The sequence below is a fragment of the Globicephala melas genome, chromosome 5 (genome assembly GCF_963455315.2).
Source record: "Globicephala melas chromosome 5, mGloMel1.2, whole genome shotgun sequence".
NCBI classification, from domain to species: Eukaryota; Metazoa; Chordata; class Mammalia; order Artiodactyla; family Delphinidae; genus Globicephala; species Globicephala melas.
Genome location: NC_083318.1, coordinates 19239914 through 19266828, shown reverse-complemented (window position 1 = coordinate 19266828; position 26915 = coordinate 19239914). Strand labels below are relative to the sequence as shown.

The 26915-nt window shown below is 35.8% G+C and overlaps 1 protein-coding gene across 2 annotated transcripts in view; it reads left to right on the top strand.

Annotated features, from left to right (window-relative positions):
* BLTP1 (bridge-like lipid transfer protein family member 1) overlaps positions 1-26915 on the top strand; it is a 191765-nt gene that overhangs the window by 54946 nt on the left and 109904 nt on the right. For both annotated transcript variants that reach the window (XM_030863930.2, XM_030863932.2), the window contains exons 19-25: positions 7991-8218; positions 9015-9152; positions 15616-15795; positions 18332-18460; positions 20464-20583; positions 21285-21565; positions 26420-26670. In XM_030863930.2, the coding sequence (XP_030719790.1) occupies positions 7991-8218; positions 9015-9152; positions 15616-15795; positions 18332-18460; positions 20464-20583; positions 21285-21565; positions 26420-26670 (1327 nt within the window). The remainder of the gene's footprint in view (positions 1-7990; positions 8219-9014; positions 9153-15615; positions 15796-18331; positions 18461-20463; positions 20584-21284; positions 21566-26419; positions 26671-26915) is intronic.

The window sequence follows — 26915 nt, the reverse complement described above, 5'->3', positions numbered from 1 at the left end:
TTGAATAAGAGTGGTGAGAGTGGGCACCCTTGTCTTCTTCCTGATCTTAGTGGAAATGATTTCAGTATTTCACCATTGAGGACGATGTTGGCTGTGGGTTTGTCATATATGGCCTTTATTATGTTGAGGAAAGTTCCCTCTATGCATACTTTCTGGAGGGTTTTTATCATAAATGGGTGTTGAATTTTGTCGAAAGCTTACTCTGCATCTATTGAGATGATCATATGGTTTTTCTCCTTCAATTTGTTAATATGGTGTATCATGTTGATTTATTTGCATATATTGAAGAATCCTTGCATTCCTGGAATAAACCCCACTTGATCATGGTGTATGATCCTTTTAATGTGCTGTTGGATTCTGTTTGCTAGTATTTTGTTGAGGATTTTTGCATCTATGTTCATCAGTGATATTGGCCTGTAGCTTTCTTTCTTTGTGACATCTTTGTCTGGTTTTGGTATCAGGGTGATGGTGGTCTCATAGAATGAGTTTGGGAGTGTTCCTACCTCTGCTATATTTTGGAAGAGTTTCAGAAGGATAGGTGTTATCTCTTCTCTAAATGTTTGATAGAATTTGCCTGTGAAACCATCTGGTCCTGGGCTTTTGTTTGTTGGAAGATTTTTAATCACAGTTTCAATTTAAGTGCTTGTGATTCGTCTGTTCATATTTTCTATTTCTTCCTGGTTAAGTCTTGGCAGGTTGTGCATTTCTAAGAATTAGTCCATTTCTTCCAGGTTGTCCATTTTATTGGCATGGAGTTGCTTGTAGTAATCTCTCATGATCGTTTGTATTTCTGCAGTGTCAGTTGTTACTTCTCCTTTTTCATTTCTAATTCTATTGATTTGAGTCTTCTCCCTTTTTTTCTTGATGAGTCTGGCTAATGGTTTATCAATTTTGTTTATCTTATCAAAGAACCAGCTTTTAATTTTATTGATCTTTGCTATCGTTTCCTTCATTTCTTTTTCATTTATTTCTGATCTGATCTTTATGATTTCTTTCCTTCTGCTAACTTTGGGGTTTTTTTGTTCTTGTTTCTCTCATTGCTTTAGGTGCAAGGTTAGGTTGTTTATTGGAGATGTTTCCTGTTTCTTAAGGTAGGATTGTATTGCTATAAACTTCCCTCTTAGAACTGCTTTTGCTGCATCCCATAGGTTTTGCGTCGTCTGTCTCCTTTGTCATTTGTTTCTAGGTTTTTTTTGATTTCCTTTTTGATTGCTTCAGTGATTACTTCGTTATTAAGTAGTGTATTGTTTAGCCTCCATGTGTTTGTACTTTTTACAGATCTTTTCCTGTAATTGATATCTAGTCTCATAGCACTGTGGTCAGAAAGATACTTGATACGATTTCAATTTTCTTAAATTTACCAAGGCTTCATTTGTGACCCAAGATATGATCTATCCTGGAGAATGTTCCATGAGCCCTTGAGAAAAATGTGTATTCTGTTGTTTTTGGATGGAATGTCCTATAAATATCAATTAAGTCCATCTTGTTTAATGTGTCATTTAAAGCTTGTGTTTCCTTATTTATTTTCATTTTGGATGATCTGTCCGTTGGTGAAAGTGGGGTGTTAAAGTCCCCTACTAAATATGTGTGACTGTCAATTTCCCCTTTTATGGCTGTTAGTATTTGCCTTTTGTATTGAGGTGCTCCTCTGTTGGGTGCATAAATATTTACAATTGTTATATCTTCTTCTTGGATCGATCCCTTGATCATTATGTAGTGTCCTTCTTTGTCTCTTGTAATAGTCTTTATTTTAAAGTCATTTTGTCTGATTTGAGAATTGCTACTCCCGCTTTCTTTTGATTTCCATTTGCATGGAATATCTTTTTCCATCCCCTCACTTTCAGTCTGTATGTGTCCCTAGGTCTGAAGTGGGTCTCTTGTAGACAGCATATATATGGGTCTTGTTTTTATATCCATTTAGCCAGTCTGTGTCTTTTGGTGGGAGCATTTAATCCATTTACATTTAAGGTAATTATCGTTATGTATGTTCCTATTCCCATTTTCTTAATTGTTTTGCGTTTGTTATTGTAGGTCTTTTCCTTCTCTTGTGTTTCTTGCCTAGAGAAGTTCCTTTAACATTTGTTGTAAAGCTGGTTTGGTGGTGCTGAACTCTGTCAGCTTTTGCTTGTTTGTAAAGGTTTTAATTTCTGCATCCAATCTGAATGAGATCCTTGCTGGGTAGAATAATCTTGGTTGTAAGGTTTTCTCCTTCATCACTTTAAATATGTCCTGGCAGTCCCTTCTGGCTTGCAGAGTTTCTGCTGAAAGATCAGCTGTTAACCTTATGGGGATTCCCTTGTGTGTTATTTTCCCCTTGCTGCTTTTAATATGTTTTCTTTGTATTTAATTTTTGACAGTTTGATTAATATGTGTCTTGGCGTATTTCTCCTTGGATTTATCCGGTATGGGACTCTCTGTGCTTCCTGGACTAGATTAACTATTTCCTTTCCCATATTAGGGAAGTTTTCAACTATAATCTTTTCAAATATTATCTCAATCCCTTTCTTTTTCTCTTCTTCTTCTGGGACCCACATAAGTTGAATGTTGGTGCATTTAATGTTGTCCCAGAGGTCTCTGAGACCATCCTCAGTTCTTTTCATTCTTTTTTCTTTATTCTGCTCTGTAGTAGTTATTTTCACTATTTTATCTTCCAGGTCACTTATCCGTTCTTCTGCCTCAGTTATTCTGCTATTGATCCCATCTAGAGTATTTTTAATTTCATTTATTGTGTTGTTCATCGTTGCTTGTTTCATCTTTAGTTCTTCTAGGACCTTGTTAAATGTTTCTTGCATTTTGTCTATTCTACTTCCAAGATTTTGGATCATCTTTACTGTCATTATTCTGAATTCTTTTTCAGGTAGATTGCCTATTTTCTCTTCATTTGTTAGGTCTGGTGGGTTTTTATCTTGCTCCTTCCTCTGCTGTGTTTTCTCTGTCTTCTCATTTTGCTTATCTTACTGTGTTTGGGGTCTCCTTTTTGTAGGCTGCAGGTTCATAGTTCCAGTTGTTTTTGGTGTCTGTCCCCAGTGGCTAAGGTTGGTTCAGTGGGTTGTGTAGGCTTCCTGGTGGAGGGGACTAGTGCCTGTGTTCTGGTGGATGAGGCTGAGTCTTGTCTTTCTGGTGGGCAGGTCCACGTCTGGTGGTGTGTTTTGGGGTGTCTGTGGCCTTATTATGATTTTAGGCAGCCTCTCTGCTAATGGGTGGGGTTGTGTTCCTGTCTTGCTAGTTGTTTGGCACAGGGTGTCCAGCACTATAGCTTGCTGGTCGTTGAGTGAAGCTGGGTCTTGGTGTTGAGATGGAGATCTTTGGGAGATTTTCACCGTTTGATATTACGTGGAGCTGGGAGGTCTCTTGTGGACACGTGTCCCAAGTTGGCTCTCCCACCTCAGAGGCACAGCACTGACTCCTGGCTGCAGCACCAAGAGCCTTTCATTCACACGGCTCTGAATAAAAGGGAGAAAAAGTAGAAAGAAAGAAAGAAAGAGGACAAAATAAAATAAAATAAAGTAAGATAAAGTAAAAGTTATTAAAATAAAATATAATTATTAAGAAAAAAACATTTTTAAGTAAAAATAAAAAACAAAAAAAAAAAAAACAGATGGACAGAACCCTAGGACAAATGGTGAAAGCAAAGCTATACAGACAAAATCTCACACAGAAGCATACACATACACACTCACAAAAAGAGGAAAAGGGGAAAAAATAATAAATCTTGCTCTCAAAGTCCACCTCCTCAATTTGGGATGATTCATTGTCTATTCAGGTATTTCAGAGATGCAGGGTACATCAAGTTGATTGGGGAGATTTAATCCGCTGCTTCTGAGGCTGCTGGGAGAGATTTCCCTTTCTCTTCTTTGTTCTCACAGCTCCGGGGTCTCCGCTTTGGATTTGGCCCCACTTCTACGTGTAGGTTGCCGGAGGGCATCTGTTCATCGCTCAGACAGGACCAGGTTAAAGGAGCCGCTGATTCGGGAGCTCAGGGTCACTCAGGCTGCGGGGAGGGAGGGGCACGGAGTGCGGGGCAAGCCTGCGGCATCAGAGGCCAGCGTGACGTTGCACCAGCCTGAGGCGCGCCGTGCGTTTTCCTGGGGAAGTTGTCCCTGGATCACGGGACCCTGGCAGTGGCGGGCTGCACAGGCTCCCGGGACGGGGGTGTGGATGTGACCTGTGCTCGCACACAGGCTTCTTGGTGGCGGCAGCAGCAGCCTTAGCGTCTCATGCCCGTCTCTGGGGTCTGCGCTGTTAGCCGCAGCTCGCGCCTGTCTCTGGAGCTCCTTTAAGCAGCGCTCTTAATCCCCTCTCCTAGAGCACCAGGAAACAAAGAGGGAAGAAAAAGTCTCTTGCCTCTTCGGCAGGTCCAGACTTTTTCCCGGATTCTTCCTGGCTAGCCATGGCGCACTAGCCCCCTTCAGGCTGTGTTCACGCCGCCAACCCCAGTCCTCTCCCTGGGGTCTGACCTTTGAAGTCCGAACCTCAGCTCCCAGACCCCACCCGCCCCGGCGGGTGAGCAGAAAAGCCTCTTGGCCTGGTGAGTGCTGGTCGGCACCGATCCTCTGTGCGGGAATCTCTCCGCTTTGCCCTCCGCACCCCTGTGGCTGCGCTCTCCTCTGAGGCTCCGAAGCTTCCCCCCTCCGCCACCCACAGTCTCCGCCCACGAAGGGGCTTCCTAGTGTGTGGAAACCTTTCCTCCTTCACAGCTCTCTTTTGCCCTACCCAGGTACGTGGGGAGTTTCTTGCCTTTTGGGAGGTCTGAGGTCTTCTGCCAGTGTTCAGTGGGTGTTCTGTAGGAGTTGTTCCACGTGTAGATGTATTTCTGATGTATCTGTGGGGAGGAAGGTGATCTCCGCGTCTTACTCTTCCGCCATCTTCCTGCATTTATTCTTAATGGAAGAAGGAAATCTGAATCTAAATAGTGGTAGCATATCAGTGGTAGCAAATAGTAACCATGGATTAAGCGTATATATGACATATGTGTTTTTCTTATTAAAAAATAGTTTTAAAGGGGAATATAGCCATTATTTTGTAATAACTGTAAATGGAGTATAACCTTTAAAAATTATGTAAAAAATAAAAAATATTAAAAAATAGTTTTATTGGTCTTGAAGAGAAATCTGGCTATCAAGTTTTGATTTTAAAAAACAATATTGGAGGGCTTCCCTGGTGGCGCAGTGGTTGAGAGTCCGCCTGCCGATGCAGGGGACGCGGGTTCGTGCCCCGGTCCGGGAAGATCCCACGTGCCGCGGAGCGGCTGGACCCGTGAGCCATGGCCGCTGGGCCTGCGCGTCTGGAGCCTGTGCTCCGCAACGGGAGAGGCCGCAACAGTGAGAGGCCCGCGTACCGCAAAAAAACCCAAAAAAAAAAAAAAAAAAAAAAAAAAAAAAACAATATTGGAAACAGAGTATTTGTAGGGTTTTTTTTTTCTTCATTTCTGATTTTATCAGCTGTCTTCTAACTATTGTTGATAATACCTGTTTTTTCCTTTTTCTTTTTTTATTTTGAGGAATGAGTATGATTGGATAAGTATTAATTTTTAGCTGGGGAAAAAAATGACAGTCTCCTGTTACTTAAACTAGGTTACTTGATACTCATGTAATAAAATATTTCTGGGAAATTAAAATTACAGAGGACTCGTAAGTAAACTGAAAATGTAGTTTACCATTCTTAACGTCATACATGCTAAAAACTTGACAAAAGAATACATTTTCCCAATTCTGTAAGCCAATGGTTTTTTCTAGGGTTGTTTAAAATGGAAATAGGATTTTTATTTGTAGTTGTAAATATTTGTATACATTCACTAATGTTAAAATATCATAAAAGTTTGCCATAATATATTACTACTTTCCAGATACTTCAATCAAACTTTTGGTAATTTTTTAGTGAATTCTTAAGAAATTAACTCTTATAGATGGAACTCACATATTAAAAATCCTCACAAAACTTAAATCAGACACCAACATTAAACATTTAACATTAGGCTAGCTTTTAAAGAGTTATGATTTAAAAAGTACATTTTGTTGATAATACTCAACAGGTACAAATGTGTTAATGCATAAAAGACTCCTAGTGTTTTATAACTCTTTAAAAACAGTCATTGACACATTTAATAAAACTTAGCAGATGTCTTTTATTATGTTGGAGATTCAGTAATCCCTAAAGAATCTGATATGAGTTATTTCTATTTCAGATAATTAAGCGGAGATTGGTTTAGTAGCAAATTGAACATTATGCCCAAGAGAATCTTTTTCCTTTAATTGTAGGAATCTATAGGAACCTTTTCTTTTTAGGGTTAAAAATTGTAAGAGACTACAAGGGAATCTTTTAAAAATAAGAAATTATTAAGCTAGTGTTTTTAAAAATTAGTTAAAATAAGAATAACATTTCTAATGATTTGTTGGTAACTCTTAGTATGTTGAAAGCTAATAAACATCAGTAGAATACATTGACTCCTTAGATAAGTTGTGTGGAGGGGAGGTAGGGCAGAGATGATTAGGTCTGGAGGCCATTTGCAGGTAAAATCACCAAAGGAACTTCCATTTTCTGCTTGTCTCTGGACTCCATGGCCACTATAAACCTGATGAACCCATCTCCAGGACTGGGACAGCATGTATGTTTTGAAAAGGCTTCTCAGATGATCTGAGGGAGAACTACTGCTCCAAATAACTCTAGGTTTTTAATGTTGATTGAAATCAATTAGATATTTATTTTGAGTTTTACAAACTTAATGTTGGAATTCAGGATAAAAACCAATATTTATTTACCTTTCTATTTGTGTTTGAATTTGTCTGTGCTTCGGAGTTATATAAGCACAATTAAATCAAGCAGGTTCTAAGTAGGACCTGTATTATTTAGAGGCAGATGACAGTAGAGAATAGAGGAAAAAGCCCCAGTTCTGCAAGTCAGTATATTTGGGATTTTAATATTTGCCCTGCCAGTAATTAACTGAATGACCTTAAGCCCTTCAATATCCTTTCCTGTGAAAGGATATTAATTGGCTGTATATCCAGAACCTTAGCCAGAAAATAAATATGTCAATAACCAAAATGCAGAATTTACCAAAATACTACCTTGGTTTTAATATTGAGCAAATGTAGTCAACAGTGTTAATTGGAATATTTTAACAACTTTTTGATTACTACTGACAGATCAAATAGGCTAAATTTAAATTTGGAATTAATAGGAAGAAAAAAGAATCTCAATTAAAAAAGAAATTTAAATTCTGATGCAAAAGAAACCAGATATTAATTGTTGAAACACTTCTGAAATTCGAATACTTAAGAAACCAGGATGAACTGTGTGAAAGGAAGTTCACATTTGGTAACTATTTATAATAAATAGTTATAATAAATAAATAGTTTATTTGGTAACTATTTATAATAAATAGTTATAATAAATAGTTTATAACTATTTATAAACTATTTATAATGTTTTTGTCACAAGTAACCAAAATGGGGCATTCTTATTAAAGCTGTTAAAATATTCCTGATAAATATTCCAACTGTAATATATAAATTACAGATTTAGCTAATTGGATTTTTCCAAATTGATTTTTAGTGAATTGATCTGCTTCCCTCAAAGGATATCTCTGGGTATTATTACCTCAGAACTCTGAGAAGCACAGATTGAAAACAACTGAAGCTTTCAAATCTTCATAGGTTTCTTTTAGGATCTAAATTGCAAGTTTTTGCTATAATTAGAGGTGGTGTTATCATGAAGCTTTACTACAAACTTCTGTAACTTTTTGTGGGTTTTTTTTTTTTTTTTGCTACGGAATAGTTATTTGCTAAGCAGCCAAGTAAGTGGCTGCTTAAATATATGTAGTTAAGTATTAAGTGGGTGCCTTAAATATATGTATCTTGTTTTCATTTAAAGGAAATAGACTGATGCTTTAAAAGAGGTTAAAGAATTGCTTAGTTTACAGATTTCAGGCTCCAAGGTGAAAAGTTATTGTTACATATCTCTTTTGATGGCAATTTATTCTTAATATTTGTAGGAAAACTACTTTGGGGAAGATGACATGTATATGGATTTTGAAGAAGTTATTTCAAGTCCTGTTCTGTCACTGTCAACATCATCCAGCTCTGGGTGGACTGCTGTTGGAATGGAAAATGACAGAAAAGAAAATGAAAGTTCAGCCAAGTCAATTCATCCGCTTACCTTGCGTCCTTGGGATATTACTGTACTTGTTAATTTGCACAAAGTTCACGGGCGTCTTCCTGTTGTAAGTGTTTACGTGTCAAAATAGTCTGGAGTTTATTATGAAATCCACTCAGCATAGGAAACTGTGTCTGTGTGTACACACACTTACATAAAAAATTCACATTCAAAAACACTTCTGAATTTATCTTTTTATCTTTATAAAGCTAGTTTATTATTTTCTTCATAGTATAATTACCTGATCACTGATAATTTTCCGTTCTGTTTTTCTTCTTTCACTTTAGTTCCTTCTTTGCTGTTCTATATAAGTTTAGAACATTTTGCCATGCTGTTGAGTTGCTAGGTTTATAGTTAGCCTGATGGATGTCCTAGGACTTCATATTTTTTTAGCCTTTATCTCTAACTCCAGACCAGTCTGGGATGTTAGACCTATTACAAAATCAAGATTCAGACTTGACCCTGGAGGTTGAGTTGTGTCAGAGGTTTGGATTCAGCACAGTATCCTGGTTTACTCTAAAGGATGACCCTTGGGCCTCTTGGGGCTGACTTGAAATCAGATTATATTGTCCAAAGAACCCATGGCCATTGGAGCCAGGCCAGATAGGGAGGGTGTGGCCCTAGAGCATTGTGCTGCATACTGGGTCCATGTCATGTTCCTAGGGTTGCACGGGAAAGGAATCACCTCTGGTGCTTAGTGAACCTAATGTCTTTTTCTGGGGACAGAATACTTTTTTTTGTCAGTAAGCACTGTTTCTCCTTCTAAAATATCAGTCTTTTAATTGTATAAATGTAATTTTTATTTCCTTGTACTTCCTTGGTCTTTATCTGTATCTTGATTATGATGTTTTGCTTGACTTTAGCATGGAACTACTGATGGCCCTGAGTGTCCTACAGCTTTTTTGGAAAGACTATGTTTTGAAATGAAAAAAGGATTTAGGGAGACCATGCTGCAACTTGTCCTGTCACCCCTGAATGTGTTTGTCAGTGATAACTATCAGGTAATGTGAAACTGAGTTATGGTAAAGACTTAGAGATTTATTATTACTATTTTTGGGGTCAAAACAATGTGTTAACTTCAGAACATGGAATATATAGCTCTTAAAATTAGGGACCTTTTATTTAACTATACTAAGCAGTTTTGTATTGTGTGTATATATGAGAATTGTTTCAAGAATCTTAGTTCTTTTTTTTCCTCTGCTTATTTCCTTATTTATATGATCCCAAACAATTATATTTAATATCTATTGTTTTTAGAAATGGAAAGAAATACTTTCTAACTTTCTCGTATGTTTATGGAAGGGAAAAACTAATTGTATACAATGTTGGTAGATAGTGTTGAAAATCACAACCTAAGTATTAATATTAACCAGTACCATAAATCTTGAAAACATGCGTACCTACGTGGTCAATGATTTATTCTTTTCATCTAATGTACCTACCAGATACTTTGTTAATTCCTTCAAGATATTCCTGAGGCTCTTTTGGAAGTGAACTGGTGACATTCATCAAATGGGAATATTTTACATTCCTGGGTAGATTATTACTTTATTATTATTCTTTTTTAATGCCAATGGCTTCTCTTGGCATCTACCACTACTTTAAGGCTCTTTCCTACTTTTAGTTAAGTTGTATGTTTTAGAGCTATGATGTTTTTTAGTACAAAGCAAAGTAAAATTATAAACAGGAGGAAGAATCTGACAGTGAATCATCAATGAATGATAACTCACTATGGAGTCTATGTAGTAACTGATCATCTTATTTAAAAGAGCATACCCCTTTTCACTCTTTTGCCATAACTGACTATATTTTTCTATTGTAGTAGCTAAAACGTAACACTTAATGTATGATAGTTTTTGCCACAGAATATTTCTTTTTTAAAAACTTTTATTTCAAAAGAATTATAGATTTATAGGAGGTTACAAAGGTAGTACAGAGAGTTTCTGTGTTTCCTCCATGTTGATCTTTTACATAATTATGGTATAGTATCAAAACCAGGAGATTGACATTGGCACAATATGTGTGCATCGTTCTGTGTCATCTTATCACGTGTAGATTTGTGTAACTGCCACCCAAATCAAGATACAGAACTATTCTATCATCACGAAGATCTCACTTGTGTTAACACTTTTAACTTGTCACATGAAACCTTAAAAATAACTCTTGTCCTCTCTCTAGTTAGTGGGTCATTAGAATTGGTTGTTTTTTTATTTTGGGAGGCAAGTGTATGGAGAGGGAGCCCATCTCCTTTTTTCAGTCTGTTGAGGAAATTAGTAAAGGTAAAAGGGAAATATCTTCTTATGACTGAGTTCTGAGAATCTTAGGTGAGCATCTCTGGTTGCTTATGAGTACCTGGTGATACTTCAACTTCTATTTTAATCACTGCATTCTCAAAAGACTTCAGTAGATATAAAAAATATTTTATTGAGTTTATTATGAAAATTCATATTAACCCTAATTATAGAATTACTGGCAAACTTGTACAGAGACTGAAGTGTAAAGTGTGATTTATTTGGTGATAAGAAAGGGAATTCAAGGAATGGAGATATCAAGGCAGTAGTAGAAGTATTAGTGATGTTTTGTTTCCTGGATGGTTAACACTTCATAATTCACCCCGAAGACAAGCATAGTCTATACATATTTTCTTGGAATTTGCTTATCTACTTAATTTGTTTACATTTTGTAGTGCTAGCATTCCTAAGAAATATTTTCTTCTTTTGTCTTTATACTATCTAATACTCTTTCATGGTGGGAAGCTTCACACTGTGACTGCCCTCAAGACTCAGTTCTGGGTCACTCACCTGTAGCTGCTTATTTCTGGTAGCATTAGTCTTAGTGCAGAACTTCAAGGTTAAGGATCTAATGTGATGAGTCTATTATTGTGTCTGACTTATGAAACCACATACTTTTTACTTGATCATCTTTTGATGTATATTAGTTTTCTAGGGCTGCCAATGCAAGGTACCCCACACTGGGTGGCTTAGAACAACAGAAACTTATTCTTTCACAGTTTTGGAGCCTGGAAGTCTGAAATTGGTGTGTTTGGCAGGGCCATGCTCTCTTTCAAGGCCGTAGGAGAGGATCCTTTCTTGTCTTTTCCTAGCTTTTGGTGGTCGCTAACAATCCTTGGCATTCCTTGTTTTGTAGTTGTATCACTCAAATCTCTGCCTCTGTCTTCACGTGGCATTCTCTCCATGAGTCTGTGTGTCTAAGTTTTCCCCTTACAAGGACACTGTTGCTTGGATCAGGGCCCACTGTAATCCAGTGTAATCACATTTTAACTTGATTACATTCGTCAAGACCCTATTTCCAAATAAGATCACATTCACAGGTACCTGAGCTTAGGAATTGAACGTGTCTTCATAGGGGACACAATTCAACCCACTAAACGATGCAAGCCGTAATAAAATTTAGAATATAATCTTTATTGGTGACTAGGTAGGCTTTACCTTTAGGACAAGCCAAGATCCACATGTTTGTTTTTGTTTTTTTGGCAGTGGGTGGTGAGAGAGAGGATAGAATCCAGGATGATGCCTGATTTTTGCCTTGGGCAATTAACTTAGCCAGTGGGAGATAAAGAATACGGGAGGAGGAACTGGTTTATAGGGGAAGATGATGCATTTCTGGGCATGTTGGGTTTGAAGTACCAAGAAATCAACCTTCATTTTCTAGTATTTTTCAAAGAGTGGACTTCATTGTCTTTGAGAAATAGACATTGTCTTTGAGATAAACTCACCTAAGTGTCTGTGTAGGTACAGTGGCATTCAAAAGTCATAAATAGCTGACTTTCTGATGGTGCTCTAATATACTAACAGCAGATGCATATGTGGGCCCTGAACATTCTTGGAAAATACATTTGGATGGTCCCTGTGATAACCTATGTGGCTAAAAATAATAAAAATAGACAAGCTGGGTGGTAGTGACGGATAAAGGCATCATGCCCTCAATACCCCCTGTCTCGTCTGCATGAACCCCTCCCCCCAACTTTAAGGCCAAATGCACTTTATTTTCTTTTGCCTTTTGACCCCTTTCACCCATTTCTCCCACCCTCTACTCTCACCTCTGGCAACCACCAATCTGTTTTCTGTATTCTATGAGCTTTTTTTAGATTCCACATGTAAGAGGGATCATATGGTATTTGTCTTTCTCTATCTTACTTATTTCACTTAGCATATTGCCCTCGAGGTCCATTTATGTTGTTGCAAATGGCAAGATTTCCTTCTTTTTTTATGACTGATATTCCACTGTATGTGTGTGTGTGTGTGTGTGTGTGTATATATATATATATATACACACACATATATATGTGTATATATATTCACCATAATTTCTTTATGACTAATATTCCACTGTATAAGTGTGTGTATATATATACACACACATATGTATTCACTATAATTTCTTTATGACTGATATTCCACTGTATGTGTGTATATATATATATACACACATATATGTATGTGTATATATATTCACCATAATTTCTTTATGACTGATATTCCACTGTATGTGTGTGTGTGTATATATATATACACATATATATGTGTATATATATATATATTCACCATAATTTCTTTATCCATTCATCCATTGATAGACAGGTTTTTTCCGTATCTTGGCTTTTGTAAATAATACTGCAGTGAACATGGCAATGCATGTATCTCTTTGAATTAGCGTTTCCTTCGGATAACTACCCAGAAGTGGAATTGCTGAATCATATGGCAGTTCTATTTTTAATTTTTTGAGAAACCACCATTATTCTCCATAGTGGATGCACCAATTTACATTCCCACCAACAGTGCACAAGGGTTCCCTTTTCTCCATATCCTTGCCAACATTTGTTATTTGTGTTCTTTTTGATGAGAGCCATTCTGACAGGTGTGAAGTGATATCTCACTATGGTTTTGATTTGCATTTCCCTGATGTTTAGTGACGTTGAGCATCTTTTCATGTGTCTGTTGACCTTCTGCACGTCCTCTTTGGAGAAATAGCTATTCAGATCGTCTGCCCATTTCTTAAATTGGATTGTTTGTTTTTTTGCTATTGAGTTGTGGGAATTCTTTATATATTTTGGGTATTAGACCTGTATCAGATTTATGATTTGCAAATATTTTCTTTTTTTAAAATAAATTTATTTATTTATTTACTTATTTTTGGCTGTGTTGGGTCTTCGTTTCTGTGTGAGGGCTTTCTCTAGTTGCGGCGAGCAGGGGCCACTCTTCATCGCAGTGCGTGGGCCTCTCACTGTTGCGGCCTCTCTTGTTGCGGAGCACAGGCTCCAGACGTGCAGGCTCAGTAGTTGTGGCTCACAGGCCTAGTTACTCCGTGGCATGTGGGATCTTCCCAGACCAGGGCTCGAACCTGTGTCCCCTACATTGGCAGGCAGCTTCTCAACCACTGTGCCACCAGGGAAGCCCTGCAAATATTTTCTTTTCTTCTGCAGGTCGCCTTTTCATTTTGTTGATAGTTTCCTTTGCTACAAAGAAGCTTTTTAGTTTGATGTAGTCCCACTTGTTTATTTTTGCTTTTGTTGCTTTGCCTTTGGTGTTAGATTCAAAAAATAATCACCAAGCCCATGTCAGAGAGTCTACTTCTGATATTTTCTTCTAGGAGTTTTATGGTTTCAGGTCTTACATTCAAGTCTCTAATTAATTTTGAGTTGATTTTTGTATATGGTATAAGATAGTGATTGAGTTTCATTCTTTTAGTATGTGTTACTGAGTTTTCCCAGCACTGTTTATTGAAGAGACTCTCCTTTCCTCATTGTATATTCTTGGATCCTTTGCTGTAAATTAATTGACCATATATATCTGTGTTTATTTCTGGGCTCTCTATTCTGTTCCATTGACTTATGTGTCTGTTTTTATGCTAATACCATACTGTTTTGATTATTACAGCTATGTGATAGAGTTTGAGATAAGGGAGCATGATACCTCCAGCTTTCTTTTGTCTTTTTCAAGATTACTTTGGGTATTTGGGGTTTTTTGTGGTTCTATACGAATTCTAGGATTATTTGTTCTATTTCTTTGAAAGATGCCATTGGAATTTTGATAGGGATTGCATTGAGTCTGTAGATTGCTTTGGGTAGCGTGGACATTTTAACAATATTGATTCTTCCAAGCCAAGATCCACATGTATTTTTGAGCTCAGAAAAAGCTATCAAAAGCTTTATCCTGAGAATTATTGAATCTCAGTGCCAGAAGTGATCTTTATTGACCATCTTCTCCAGCTGCATCAGATAAAACAGAAGGGAACTGAGGCCTGGAGAAGTTAAGTGATTATATATACTGTCACACAGCTTAGACGAAAATAAAATTTAAAAATGTGTCAGAAGAGTTTCTAGAGCTATTGTTATACTCACAATTTGAAATGAACTTTTAAGAATTCTTTATGAATTCAACTTAACTCTATTCTTAAAAACACTTTTTTATGAACGCAGTTCCCAAAATTTGTGTTGAAACAAGGAACATTAACCCTGTAAGATGGCCTGCACACACACACACTAAAAAGACTGTCATGGTAAAATTAAGATAAATAATTTCAAGTGTAAAAAGTGCTGCAAGGAGAGGAATGAGGTACTTTGGTAGCATGTAATAGTCTTAAGATAAAAACATGATAAAACTTGATTTTAAAAGATCTCTGTGGTGGTTTTGTAGAGTGTGGACCAGAGATATGTAAAAGTTAAGGCTTGGGAGATCCTAGCAAGAGGTTGTATTATTTGGACCAGGATGATAGCAGTGAAGCTGGAAGAAACTCAGTGCATTTGTGAGAGATTGGAAGGTAGATTCTATAGAAATTGGTGACTGATGGGTAGGGCATTACCAAACTTACTTTATTCTGTATTTCTAATAACCATCTGTGAAACCAGTGTTGCATGGAATACCCTATTTTAGGACATATGCTTTAGCTTTCTGAGTAAGTCTTAGAAATTTTCTCTTTGAAATGTTGCTGCTTGTTAGTTGTGAATATATAATTATTCTTGTAAGATGGATCTATCCTTTTAATATTTACATAATTCTCAAAATCTTTATGAAAGATGGCTTTCTTTGCTAGTTCCTTGTTTTATGGTCTTAATGGTCTTTGTTCTTCCATGTTATTTTCTTCTTTTTAATACTTCGATCTCATGATTCCTGCCTTGTCACAAAAGATTGGCCTCTTACATTCCCTCTCAGTTATAATACTTGTTTCTTTTTATTCATTGAGGTAGTTACCAATCAGAGATCTGCATTTTTTTTTTAGGACTTTGCTGTCTCGCTTTGCAGTTGGGCTCTTATGGATAATGTCACTAAAGAAGCTTAACACAGACTACTTTTATGGGTACAAGGTTGTGTTAGGAGCTTGTGGATCCCAAAGTCATATTTTCCAAATAGCATGTTTTTACCTTTTGTCACTGGGGGAAAAAGCAGCTAGCAATTATAATGCTGATTTTTCTTATGCTTCTTACAGTCTTATTATTGTTTTCAGCAGCGACCCCCTGTGGATGAAGTGCTCAGGGAAGGTCACATCAATTTGTCAGGTCTCCAGCTGAGAGCACATGCTATGTTCTCAGCAGAAGGTCTTACTTTGGGAAGTGATTCCTTAGAATACGCATGGCTAATTGATGTGCAGGCTGGAAGCCTTACAGCTAAGGTCACAGCACCACAGGTATGTTCTCAGTTCTCAGAGTGCTATCTCCTGACTTTTTTTTTTTTCCTTTACTCACCCACCTCCCCAAAAATAGGTTATATGCCCATTTGAATGTTCATTTTATTTCCACTTGCCATTCAGAATTTTCTTAGTATTATATGAGTCAGAGACAAGTTTCACTTTTCTGGGCCACCTAAAATTGACGGCTGTGATGTTTTATAGTTCTGTGTAATACTTTCAAGAATTCAAGACTTTCTTTGAGAAAAACTCAGAATGAGAAATTTCTGGAAATCAAATTATATATTATTAAAATTACATTACTTGGCTCTCCACTGTTGGAACAATCTTGTTTTCCCAGTACACAGAATAATTTTCTAAGAACTTTACCTTGTATATTTCTTAAGTAGGATTTGAAAACAGCATTTATACTATTAAGGTAGCATCATTCTTTACTTGTGATGTCCCAAAACAAGACAAAATCTTTTGAACCTCCACTTAGTGATATGGATACTGGTTTAGAAAAATAAAAATGAATTTATTGGTGAGAAAATCTGGTCTGGAGTGCTAGTTGTGATCCTTTTGGATAAATTCTCCTTCCCCCTCACTGTCCCACTTAGTCTTGAGGGGTCTCAGATGCCTAAAGGGTTATAGTCAGCCCTCCCTATCCACAGGTTCTGCATCCACAGGTTCAACCAACCGTGGATTCAACCAACTGCAGATGTGAAGCCTAAGGATACAGAGGGCTGTATTTAGTTCTAGAAATGGACCATTGAAATTTAGTCCAATGTTTGTATTACTGTAATATTTCACCTGTTGAGCCATTTACAGGCATACCTCATTTTATTGTGCTTCACAGATTTTGCTTTCTTTCTTTTTTTGTTTTTACAAATTGAAGGTTTGTGGCAATGCTGCATCAAGCAGGTCTATCAGCACCATTTTTCTGACAGCATTTGCTCAATTTATGTGTCTGTGTCACATTTTGGTAATTATTGCAATATTTTAAACTTTTTCATTATTATTACATCTGTTATGGTAATCTGTGATTAGTGATCTTTGATGTTAGTTACTATTGCAAAAAGATTATAAATCATTGAAGGCTCAGGTTAGCATTTTTTAGCAATAAAGTATCTTTTAATTAAGGTATGTATGTTGTTTTTTTAGGCATAATGTTATTGTGCACTTGATAGACTACTAGTTACTTGTAAATATAACTTCTACATGCACTGGGAAACCAAGTATTTGTGACTTGCTTTATTGTTATAGTCACTATATTGCAAATTTATTGCGGTGGTCTGGAACCAAACCCACAGTATCTCTGAGGTATGCCTGTATTTATAATGTGCGTTTCATAATTGGTGTTTCAAAAGATTGGAATGTGGTAGAAAGGTACATACTCAGTTTTTAATAAAGAATTACAGAATGAGTGTGAAATACGTGTAATTTAGAGGTAAGTAGTGGCAACAAGCAGGTGAATAAAGACTAGATACCTTGTGTATCTGAAGGAAATTGTTGGAGGGCAGCAAAAATTAAGATTCTAGAAATAGTAGGAAAATGAATGGAATTGAAAAGGGATATTTTATATAAAAATGAATGGAAAGAAATATATAATGGTGAAAACAAATATTCATTGCTCAGTAGCCTCATAACTGTCTTTTTATCTGCCATTTTCTGTCTCTAAATATACAAGTAAAAACTGAAGCATATAACAAAACAGTTTGTTCCCAGCAAGCATGCAGTGAAGCTGTGCTGACCCTCCAAGATTGGACACAATTCCTTTAATCTAAAGATTGCTAGACTCTCATATATGTTGCCCTTATTAGAAGATGAAACATTTCTTTCTTCTGCACTAGAATCATGGCATCACTGTTTCCTGCAAGGTTCATGAATCCATACGTGCTTTTAGTGTTTATTCCATTCTTTGTATGTTTTAAAAGTGAAATTCATGTTTTCTGAGAGTTCAAGATATGTACTTTTTTGGGGGGGGGGGATAATACCGTGTATACCCGTGTCTCAGTGTTTATTGTAAACTAACCAATTATAAAATTAAGGTTTTTTCTTAAACTCAATATTTGATGAAAAATTGATATATACTTACTTAAACTTCTATTCATAAAAGTTCTTCAATCTTCAGAATACCTGATTTTCTAAAATTGTAGCTTAATAGATATAAATTTCACTTCAAAGCTTGGTTTATTATTAGGTAGAGAATTTTCGGTGCTTTTCTGTGCAGAGGATTCTGATTAATCATATAAGAAGAAAGATATAACCTTGAAAAAAAATACTTGCTTTAGAGGTTGCTGAAGTTGAATTTTTCAGTTGAAATGAGTTTTCATTTTGGCAATGCATTTTGTCATTCACAAATGAAAAGTAACACAAGCTTATAAATGATGTCAAGGTAGAAAAATGATATTGGTTAACAAGTAGATTATGTAGCAGGTATAAGGCACTCTTTGGATTCTTTCAAGCTGTATTAATATTCTTGATAAGATTTTAAACTCTGAACAATTGTTTAGAATGCTAACAGTGTTGTCAACCTGTCATGGCTTATTTGCAGCTGGCTTGTCTCTTGGAGTGGGGACAGACATTTGTTTTTCATGTCGTGTGTCGGGAGTATGAACTGGAAAGACCAAAATCAGTAATAGTATGTCAGCATGGAATTGATCGTCGGTTCTGTGAATCCAAGGTATGTTAACAGATATGTTAGCAGTATTATAAACATTTATGGCTTTTTTCGAAGTGAAAGAGATATCAGCTTTAAATCAACTGTACATAGCATCAAGTAAACACCAAAGTTCAGTTTTTTCAATTACTAAAATTATTTTGAACATTTATAGCCACTTGTTATTTAGTTGTAAATAGTTAAAATATGAGGTAATTATTAAAACATACATTCACAGATAAATGGAGATATTATAAAATTATGTCTTATCTCTTACTGCATTATTATACTAACTCTTTGGGATATGGATGTGTGTTTATGTAGAAGGTTTAGAAATTGGAGGAAGAAGGTTAAATTCCTTACATGGCATTGTTTGCAGACCCTTCTGGAACATACATATTCTCCTTTAACATGATTAGCAATGTTGGGCATTTGCCAAGTTTCCTGACTCCAGATCTTACACTCTTTCTACCGCATTGCACTACCATGACTAAGGGTCATTACAGTACCTTCAAGAGGGTTGTAAAAAGTAGATAGTAATTCCTAAAATCATGTACAGGGGCAGAGAGATGCAGAGTGTTATTTTGTAGTAAGCACTGTTCCTTATGCATTTAGGGTGGGGAACATTTAAGTATGCTCCTTTGAGAAAACCTGGAAAACATTGTAGTTTCAAAAAAAAAAGTAACTTACCCTAATTCTACAACATAGAGATAGCCATTGCTAACAGTTTAGTTTTTCTTTCTAGTTTCTTTTCTATGTGTCTTTCCTTTCTTTTTTCTTTTGTTATACAAACTGTATGTTTGCTATTATATTACTGTGAGTTGGAAGTAATTCATTCTGCTTTTAATTTTATGTCCAAGAAAATCTGTAACCTGTGCTAATTTACCATCAATAAAGGAAACAGCTGTAATTGGTGATAAAATTATTTATTTTCTTGTTATAAACGCAATGCCAGGCTCCAGGGAATTGGTTCCTTAGTCATTAGTTTCTTACCAATAATTTGTACATACTTGTAGGTATCTCCTCCCTCTTTTTTTTTTTCCTACTAATACTCAGAGCTTTTAAGTTGTATTATAATTTTAAAAAATCAACTTCATTGAGGCATAATTTACATACAATAAATTCACCCTTTTTAAGTTTGAGTTTTGAGAAAAGTTATATATACTGGTGTAACCCTTACCACCAATGAAGATCTAGAACATTTCTGTCACCTTAGGAAATTCCTTTGTGACCCTTCGCAGTCAGACACTATTCCACACATCCACTGATATTCTTTCTGTCATTTTAGGTCAGATTTTTTTTAAGGTCTATTTCGTGTGGAGGAAATATATTAGTATAGAGCACCGACTATCATACAAGACACCTGCCTTCTAGTCCTGGCTCTGCCACTGATGAGCAGAGTACAAGCTGTTGGGCTGGTAATTTATTCAGGGCTGCCATTTCCCAAAGAAGTTCATTGAAGTTGGGGATATGTATGTTATCTTCTAACCTAATCATGACCAAATCTATGTTTTAGGAGTAAAACAAAAATAAATTTGTGTGGACTTTCCTAGATATCATCATAACATTTACAGTTCATATATTTGTGGATGTGTGTAAAAATGTGCATGTGAATGGAATATGAAATACTCTTAAGAAAAACTTACAACTTTAAACTCCTATACAGTCCTTATAAACCTGTGAAGTTGTTTATCAGTTTCCTTTGGCTGTTCTTTTTGAGTTTCAATAACAAGTTTTATATGTATTCTGTCAGTATAGTATTGCCACATGCCACTTTTGAATGAAAGTGACACATCATTGCTTATTAGTTTTCTAATTGGCAAGACTTTAATTGCTGATTATTTTGTTTATCATTATAAATATATCTAATTATAAATATACAATTTATCATTATAAAAAAGTTAAATTTAATTGATATTTTAAAATACACATGTGACAAGACTTGTGTTTATTTAAATAAGCAGATTTATGTATCAAAATAATGAATTGATGGTGAAGAATTAAATGTTCAATCCATTTCATTTTAGTTGAGTTGTATTCCTGGGCCTTGTCCAACTTCAGATGATTTGAAATATACTATGACTCGTTTAGCAGTAGATGGAGCTGATATTTATATTGTGGAGCATGGCTGTGCTACAAATATAAAGGTACACATTTGTCTATTTCTTGGCCAGTGTAATTCTTTTTCCTTTTTGCCAAACCAAACCTCCATTTCTTGAAATAAAACACATATTTATAGTTTGCCATCTCGCAGAACAGTACAGAATTCTAGGAGATAGCTTTCTATTTTATACCATCTGTGTTCTCTTCCAGTCTTAATTTTTAAAGGCACACTTTCACTACTTTTTTACTCTAATTGAATTATTATAACCTTGCTTTATGGCAGGGATATAAACTGGTAGTGTGCTTATATGGCAGGAACATAAATTAGTAATGTTTTTAAAAGATTTAATTTTGAATTCCTTTAGGTTTTATTCATTTATATTTCCTGTCTGGCTTCTGGAAACATTTGTTTGCCACTGCTGCTTACTGGTTACTGTTTAAAATCAAGCCTTGTTAAGATTCTGTGATTTCATTACTTACTACTCTTCTAACTTTTCTTTCCTCCATCTCTCATTTTCCTTTGGAATTAAGTTCTTTTCCTTTTATCCTCTTTTTTAAATTGAATGTTTATTTTTATTCTGTTGCATTTATCTTTTCTATTTCCCCTTTCTCTTTTTTCCTTTCCCTTTCTTTTCTTCCTCTATATTTCATGCAATTTGAAATAATTACTTATTCTATAGTTTACTGCAAGTTGCTTAAAAGTACAAAACTACAGTTTTGTTTCATTTTCTTCATTCAACTTTAGATGGGTGCAATTCGGGTTGCAAACTGTAATCTCCACAATCAGTCGGTTGGGGAAGGAATAAGTGCTGCAATTCAGGATTTTCAAGTGAGACAGTACATTGAACAATTGAATAATTCCAGAGTTGGGCTTCAGCCTGCAGTACTACGGAGGGCCTACTGGCTTGAAGCTGGGTCAGCCAACTTAGGACTTATTACTGTTGATATTGCATTAGCTGCTGATCATCATTCTAAACATGAGGCGCAAAGACATTTCTTAGAAACTCATGATACCAGAACTAAGAGGTAAGTGAAATTTAGGAATGGTAATAGTCTCAAGTTCAGATGAAAATTACTAGATAATTATAGAGGAAATTCTACCGTTAAGAATGGAATAAGAATGTCTAAAATAAAGACTGAATGTGATTGTGCTGGGTATACCTCAATGAATAAATAAACATTTTATATTTAAGTAATCACATTGTATACATCATCTGATGATGGTGTGGTTGCTGGAAAAAAACATTATTTTTTGATATGTTTCTAAGCCCATGCTGTGTATGTCAACAGTGAAACAAATATAAATTACTGGCCCCAAAATAACATTTTGTAAAGCACTACACTCCCATCTCTCTCACCACAGCCCTGCACTTCCAATATGTCATTCCTAGAAAACACCATTACTAATCACCATTTATTCTACAAAACTTCTTTTGTAGGCCTTCACAACTGCAGGGAAGAGTACCTAAACCTTAAGAAATGATTATATCTGCTTTTTAAAAAGTTGCCAAAGCTTCTTACTGAATTACATCTGTTTAAAATGATAGTATGACTTTTTCCATCCCCATCTCTTCCCTTCTAAAGTTTATAAAGCTTATTTTAAAAATAGAGAAAACTATTAAGAAATAAAGGAAAATAATTATAGCCCTATTACACTGAATTTGTTACATTTCTTTCCAGTATTTTTAGTGTATTTTTCTTATACTTGAAATCAACCTGTATTTACATTTAAAAATCCTGCATGTATGTAATGTTGCCCTTAAAAAAACCAAAAGAGCCCGTTTTTTGGTTTGTTTTTACCAGCAAAATGAGTTTTTTTGGGAATAGCAAAGAATTGCAGTTCAAGACAAGCAAACTGTGGCAAACCGTAGGCAAGTCTGGAGAACAGAGGAGAGGAGAGAACAGAGGAGAGAAGGGAGGAGACTGGGGAGGCTGTGGGTTCTTCGTTGGCTGCAGCCCTTGGGCAGCTTGTTTTTGCTGGGTCAGGAGGCTGGCGTCTGCAAGCTGTGGACTGATAAAGCTCCTTTTAAACAAATGATAATGCACCCATCAAAAAGGTATATTGTGCTTTACTTAGCCATTGCCCTTACATTAAATACGTAGATTGTTTCTAAATCTTTCATTATACATCAAAGCTTTTCCCAGGATTTCTGGGTATTTCCTTTAAATAGCTTCCTTAAAAGGTTGTATGACTGTGTTAAAAACTGAGCTTTTTATATGCATTCCCAAACTACTTCCTAGAAAGATTATTTCATTTTATATTCCCAGTGGCTTTTTAGGAGAGTCTCTGTCTTACTGCACCTTTGCTACCCTTTGAGTGTTTTATAATAACCGAAAGTTGGTATCTCTTTGCTTTATTTTGCATTTATTTTGAGTTTAATACTTTTTTTCAAATATTTATTGGCTATTTTTATTTCCTCATTTGTGAATTGCCTGCTAGTATTCTACATACATTCATTTATTGGGATCTTGGTATATTTCTTACCAATTTTTAAGAGCTCTTTATAGATTATCGCCCTTTTCTGATCCCTGGTGCTAATATTTTACAGTTTGTTGCTTTTATTTTTTTATTCTTATGTTAAACAGATTTTAATTCTTATGTAGTCAAATATGTTAACCTTTCCCTTTTGTAATTTCTTGTACTAATTTGAGAACACTCTTTTTGCTAGTAATCGCGTGACCCCTGTACTTTCTTATTTTTTTCTGTTCCTAACCACCTTGATTTTTTTATGGTGTATGTGCATTAATACACACCATCTGGACTTTTTATGGCGTGTGTGTATTAATACAGTCAAGAATGTAAATAGATCTTTCTGCAAATATCTATTCAGATATAGAGGAAAAACTCTAAACCATCTGGATTTTTAATGGCGTGTGTGCATTAATACAGCCAAGGATGTAAATAGATTTTTCTGCAAATATCTATTCAGATATAGAGGAAAAACTCTAAACCATCTGGATTTTTAATGGCGTGTGTGCATTAATACAGCCAAGGATGTAAATAGATTTTTCTGCAAATATCTATTCAAATATAGAGGAAAAATTAATACCTAACACATACTCATTTCACAAAATGTTTAAATATTTTCATCTATTAACTTTTCCCAAAGAACTGTTTTTCTAGTTAAAAGAAATCCCTTTGAGGTTTTTATTGGGATTACATTAATCTTTTAGGTTTATTTAAGATGTTGATATCTTGTAAATCTAAGTACGAAAACTCATGTGTGGAGAATATTGTTTAAAGAAACTTTGGTTTCTTTGTTAATTATTGCTCAGGAAGCCAGTGAGTATGAACCCAGTGCCTGTTCTGATAGGTCAGGTGGTAGTACAAAGTATTAGTGAAGCTAAGGAGGTGGCTTCATGTGATTTAGGGCCTCATTTAGGTTAGTTTCAGTGCTGTGGTTTGTTCAGAATTGTGAAGAGTTTGAGATTTTATCCTACTTACAAGCTGACAAATTATCCTGCCACAGTTTCCTGAGTGCTGCCAGAAGATATAAGAAACCTGGTAAGAGACAGAAGACTTTATTACTCACAGCAAAAGCGCTAGCCAGAGTCAAAAATGTTTGCATTGGTTCCCTGTGCCCTCCAAGTAGGATTGCCAGATAAAATACAGGATGCACAGTTACAATTGTTTCAGATAAACAACAAATAACTTTTTAGTATAAGTACACCCCACATATTGCATAGGACAAACTTATTTTTATTTGTATTTGCTAAACCTGGTACCCCTATCCCTGAGTCCCATGGGAGTGTCAGAAAAGACCCATGATGGATGTTTACACATAGTGGGATACATTACAGAAGAGGCACACTGAGCTTAGGGATTCTACCTAAGAATAAAAATTCTACTTTTATAATAAGTGGAAGCAAGCCTGCTCTTTTCCAGGGTGAGACATTACCTCATCCCTTAAGGTTGCTTACTATCAGCACAATCCTGAGAAATGGCCTGCTCAGAGCCTTGCATTCTTGGCATATCCAGCAAGAACAGGTAGGGCTCTTTAGGGCCCCTGGTGAATTGCTTCTCCCTACATGGTAGCTCATTGATCTTCTGCTTTGGCTGCCTTAGTGCATATTTGACTCCCAGGAGTTTTGGGGAGTAGGTGTATTCATTTCTGATAAAACTGGAAAAGTTACTGGACTCCCAGACCATTAGTTTCATTGGATTAGTATTTCTGAAAAGTATAGTTCCTAAACCACCTGCACCAAGGCCTCCTTGGAACTTGTTAGTAATCAGGCCTTCCCAGACCTCAATCAGTAACTCTGGAGGTGGAGCCTAGCTCTCCATATTTTAATAAGCCCTCCCGGTGATTCTAATGCAAGCTGAAGTTTGAGAACTAGCACATTTGTTTATATAAAGACAGGGAAGGGGAGCTTACATTTGTTGTACAACTTCTATATTCCAGATTTTGCATCAGGTGCTTTACGTATGTTATACATATTTTTCCTTCTGTCTTCTCTAGATGGATGTTCCTCTTCTAATTTGATATATTAATTTCTTCACTTCTAGCTTGATATATTTATTCCATCTTATTTTTCATATCTCAAATATTATTTTTTGAAAGATTACGTACATTTTCTTTGTCACAACACCCTGTTCTTTTCCTCAGGGCATTTACTGTAATTTATGATTAGATATTCTTATTTGTGGCCTGTCTTTGCCTCTGTACTGTAAACTTCACACGGATAAGGTTATGTCAGTTTTGCCTAGCACAATACAAGGCACACAGTAGATATGTTCAGGAAATATAAATGAATGAATAAAGTGAAAATGCAATACCTATTCTGTCTTCCTATGAGAGCCCTGAGGATCCAGTGAGATAATGCATGTGGAAATGCTTAGAAAAATGGACTGTTAATATGAGGTTTTATTAAAGTAAAAAAAAAAAAAGGAGTAAAGATATATTTCCCAGACTTATATAATATTTTTTAAGAAAGGGGAGTTAATAAATGCTGACAGTTTTCTGTGGGGGTCACTCACAGAGCTTGAAGAATTTTACAGACATTTTACAGAATTTTACAGACATCTTATTGTCTTAATTCTCAATACTTTATTCAGAGTCGTTATTACAAAATCATTACAATTTTTTTTCCTAAAATATAGAATGGTGCATTATTTTGATTTTATTGAGAAATAATTTTTTACTTGCCCCATATTTATAACATTTTGGTGTACTAGAAATAGGCTTTGAAATGCTAAAGATAATAATCTATTAAGCATAATCTATACTAATAGTTTTGTCTATTTTTTAAATTTTTTTTCATTTTTTAAAATTTTATTTATTTTTGGCTGTGTTGGGTCTTCGTTGCTGCTTTTCTTCGTTGCAGTGCGCGGGCTTCTCATTGCAGTGGCTTCTCTTGTTGTGGATCACGGGCTCTAGGTGCGCGGGCTTCAGTAGTTGCGGCACACGGGCTCAGTAGTTGTGGTGCAAGGGCTTAGTTACTCCGCAGCATGTGGGATCTTCCTGGACCAGGGCTCGAACCCGTGTCCCCTGCACTGGCAGGCAGATTCTTAACCACTGCACCATGAGGGAAGTCCCTTGGCTATTTTTTAGATTAATGTTTAAATTTTTAGTTCTTTTGAGAATGTTTACTGCTATCTTTAAACTGGATTTAAATGTCTAATTTTTATATATATGCTTCTTTTTTAGCTCTTTGTGTTTTTTTTTAACATATGCTCTATTTCTCATTATTATTCCTACCTATTTTCATCTCACCATGGTGAGACTTTATTTTTTTAAGAAAGGCAAAATAATTAAAAAGATAGTCCATTGTAAAAACAAACTTCTTTAAAAATATTAAGTTATATTTAATTGATTATCTGCTCAAAAGTTTCTGATTTCTTAATGATTTTTTGTTTGTTTCATTTTGGGTTTTGTTTAGGTTGTGGTTTTTGTGGCCAGATGATACCCTGAAGAATAAGAGGTGTAGGAACAAGTGTGGTTGTCTTGGTGGCTGCAGATTCTTCGGCGGCACAGTAACTGGCCTAGATTTCTTCAGACTTGAAGAGTTGACACCTTCCAGTAGCTCTGCATTTTCAAGCACAAGTGCAGACTCTGATATGTATTATGGACAGTCTCTGCTACAGCCTGGAGAATGGATCATTACTAAAGAAGTTCCCAAAATTGTAGATGGTAATGTGTTGTCACTTGTGTTAATCTTCTATTATCTTCATCCCTATGCCATTCTGAGAGAAGTTCAGTGTTACTTTGTTCAACTTAGTTTTTTGAGCAGTCTTACACATAGGGTTTAGTATAATCTGTCTTTGTTTTGCAGGTGATTAACTCTAACCAGATAAGACTAGTGAGTTTTTCAGAGTTGCACAAGGCAAAAGTAGATCTACTATTCAGATCTTCTGCTGTTAACATGGGTGATTTTT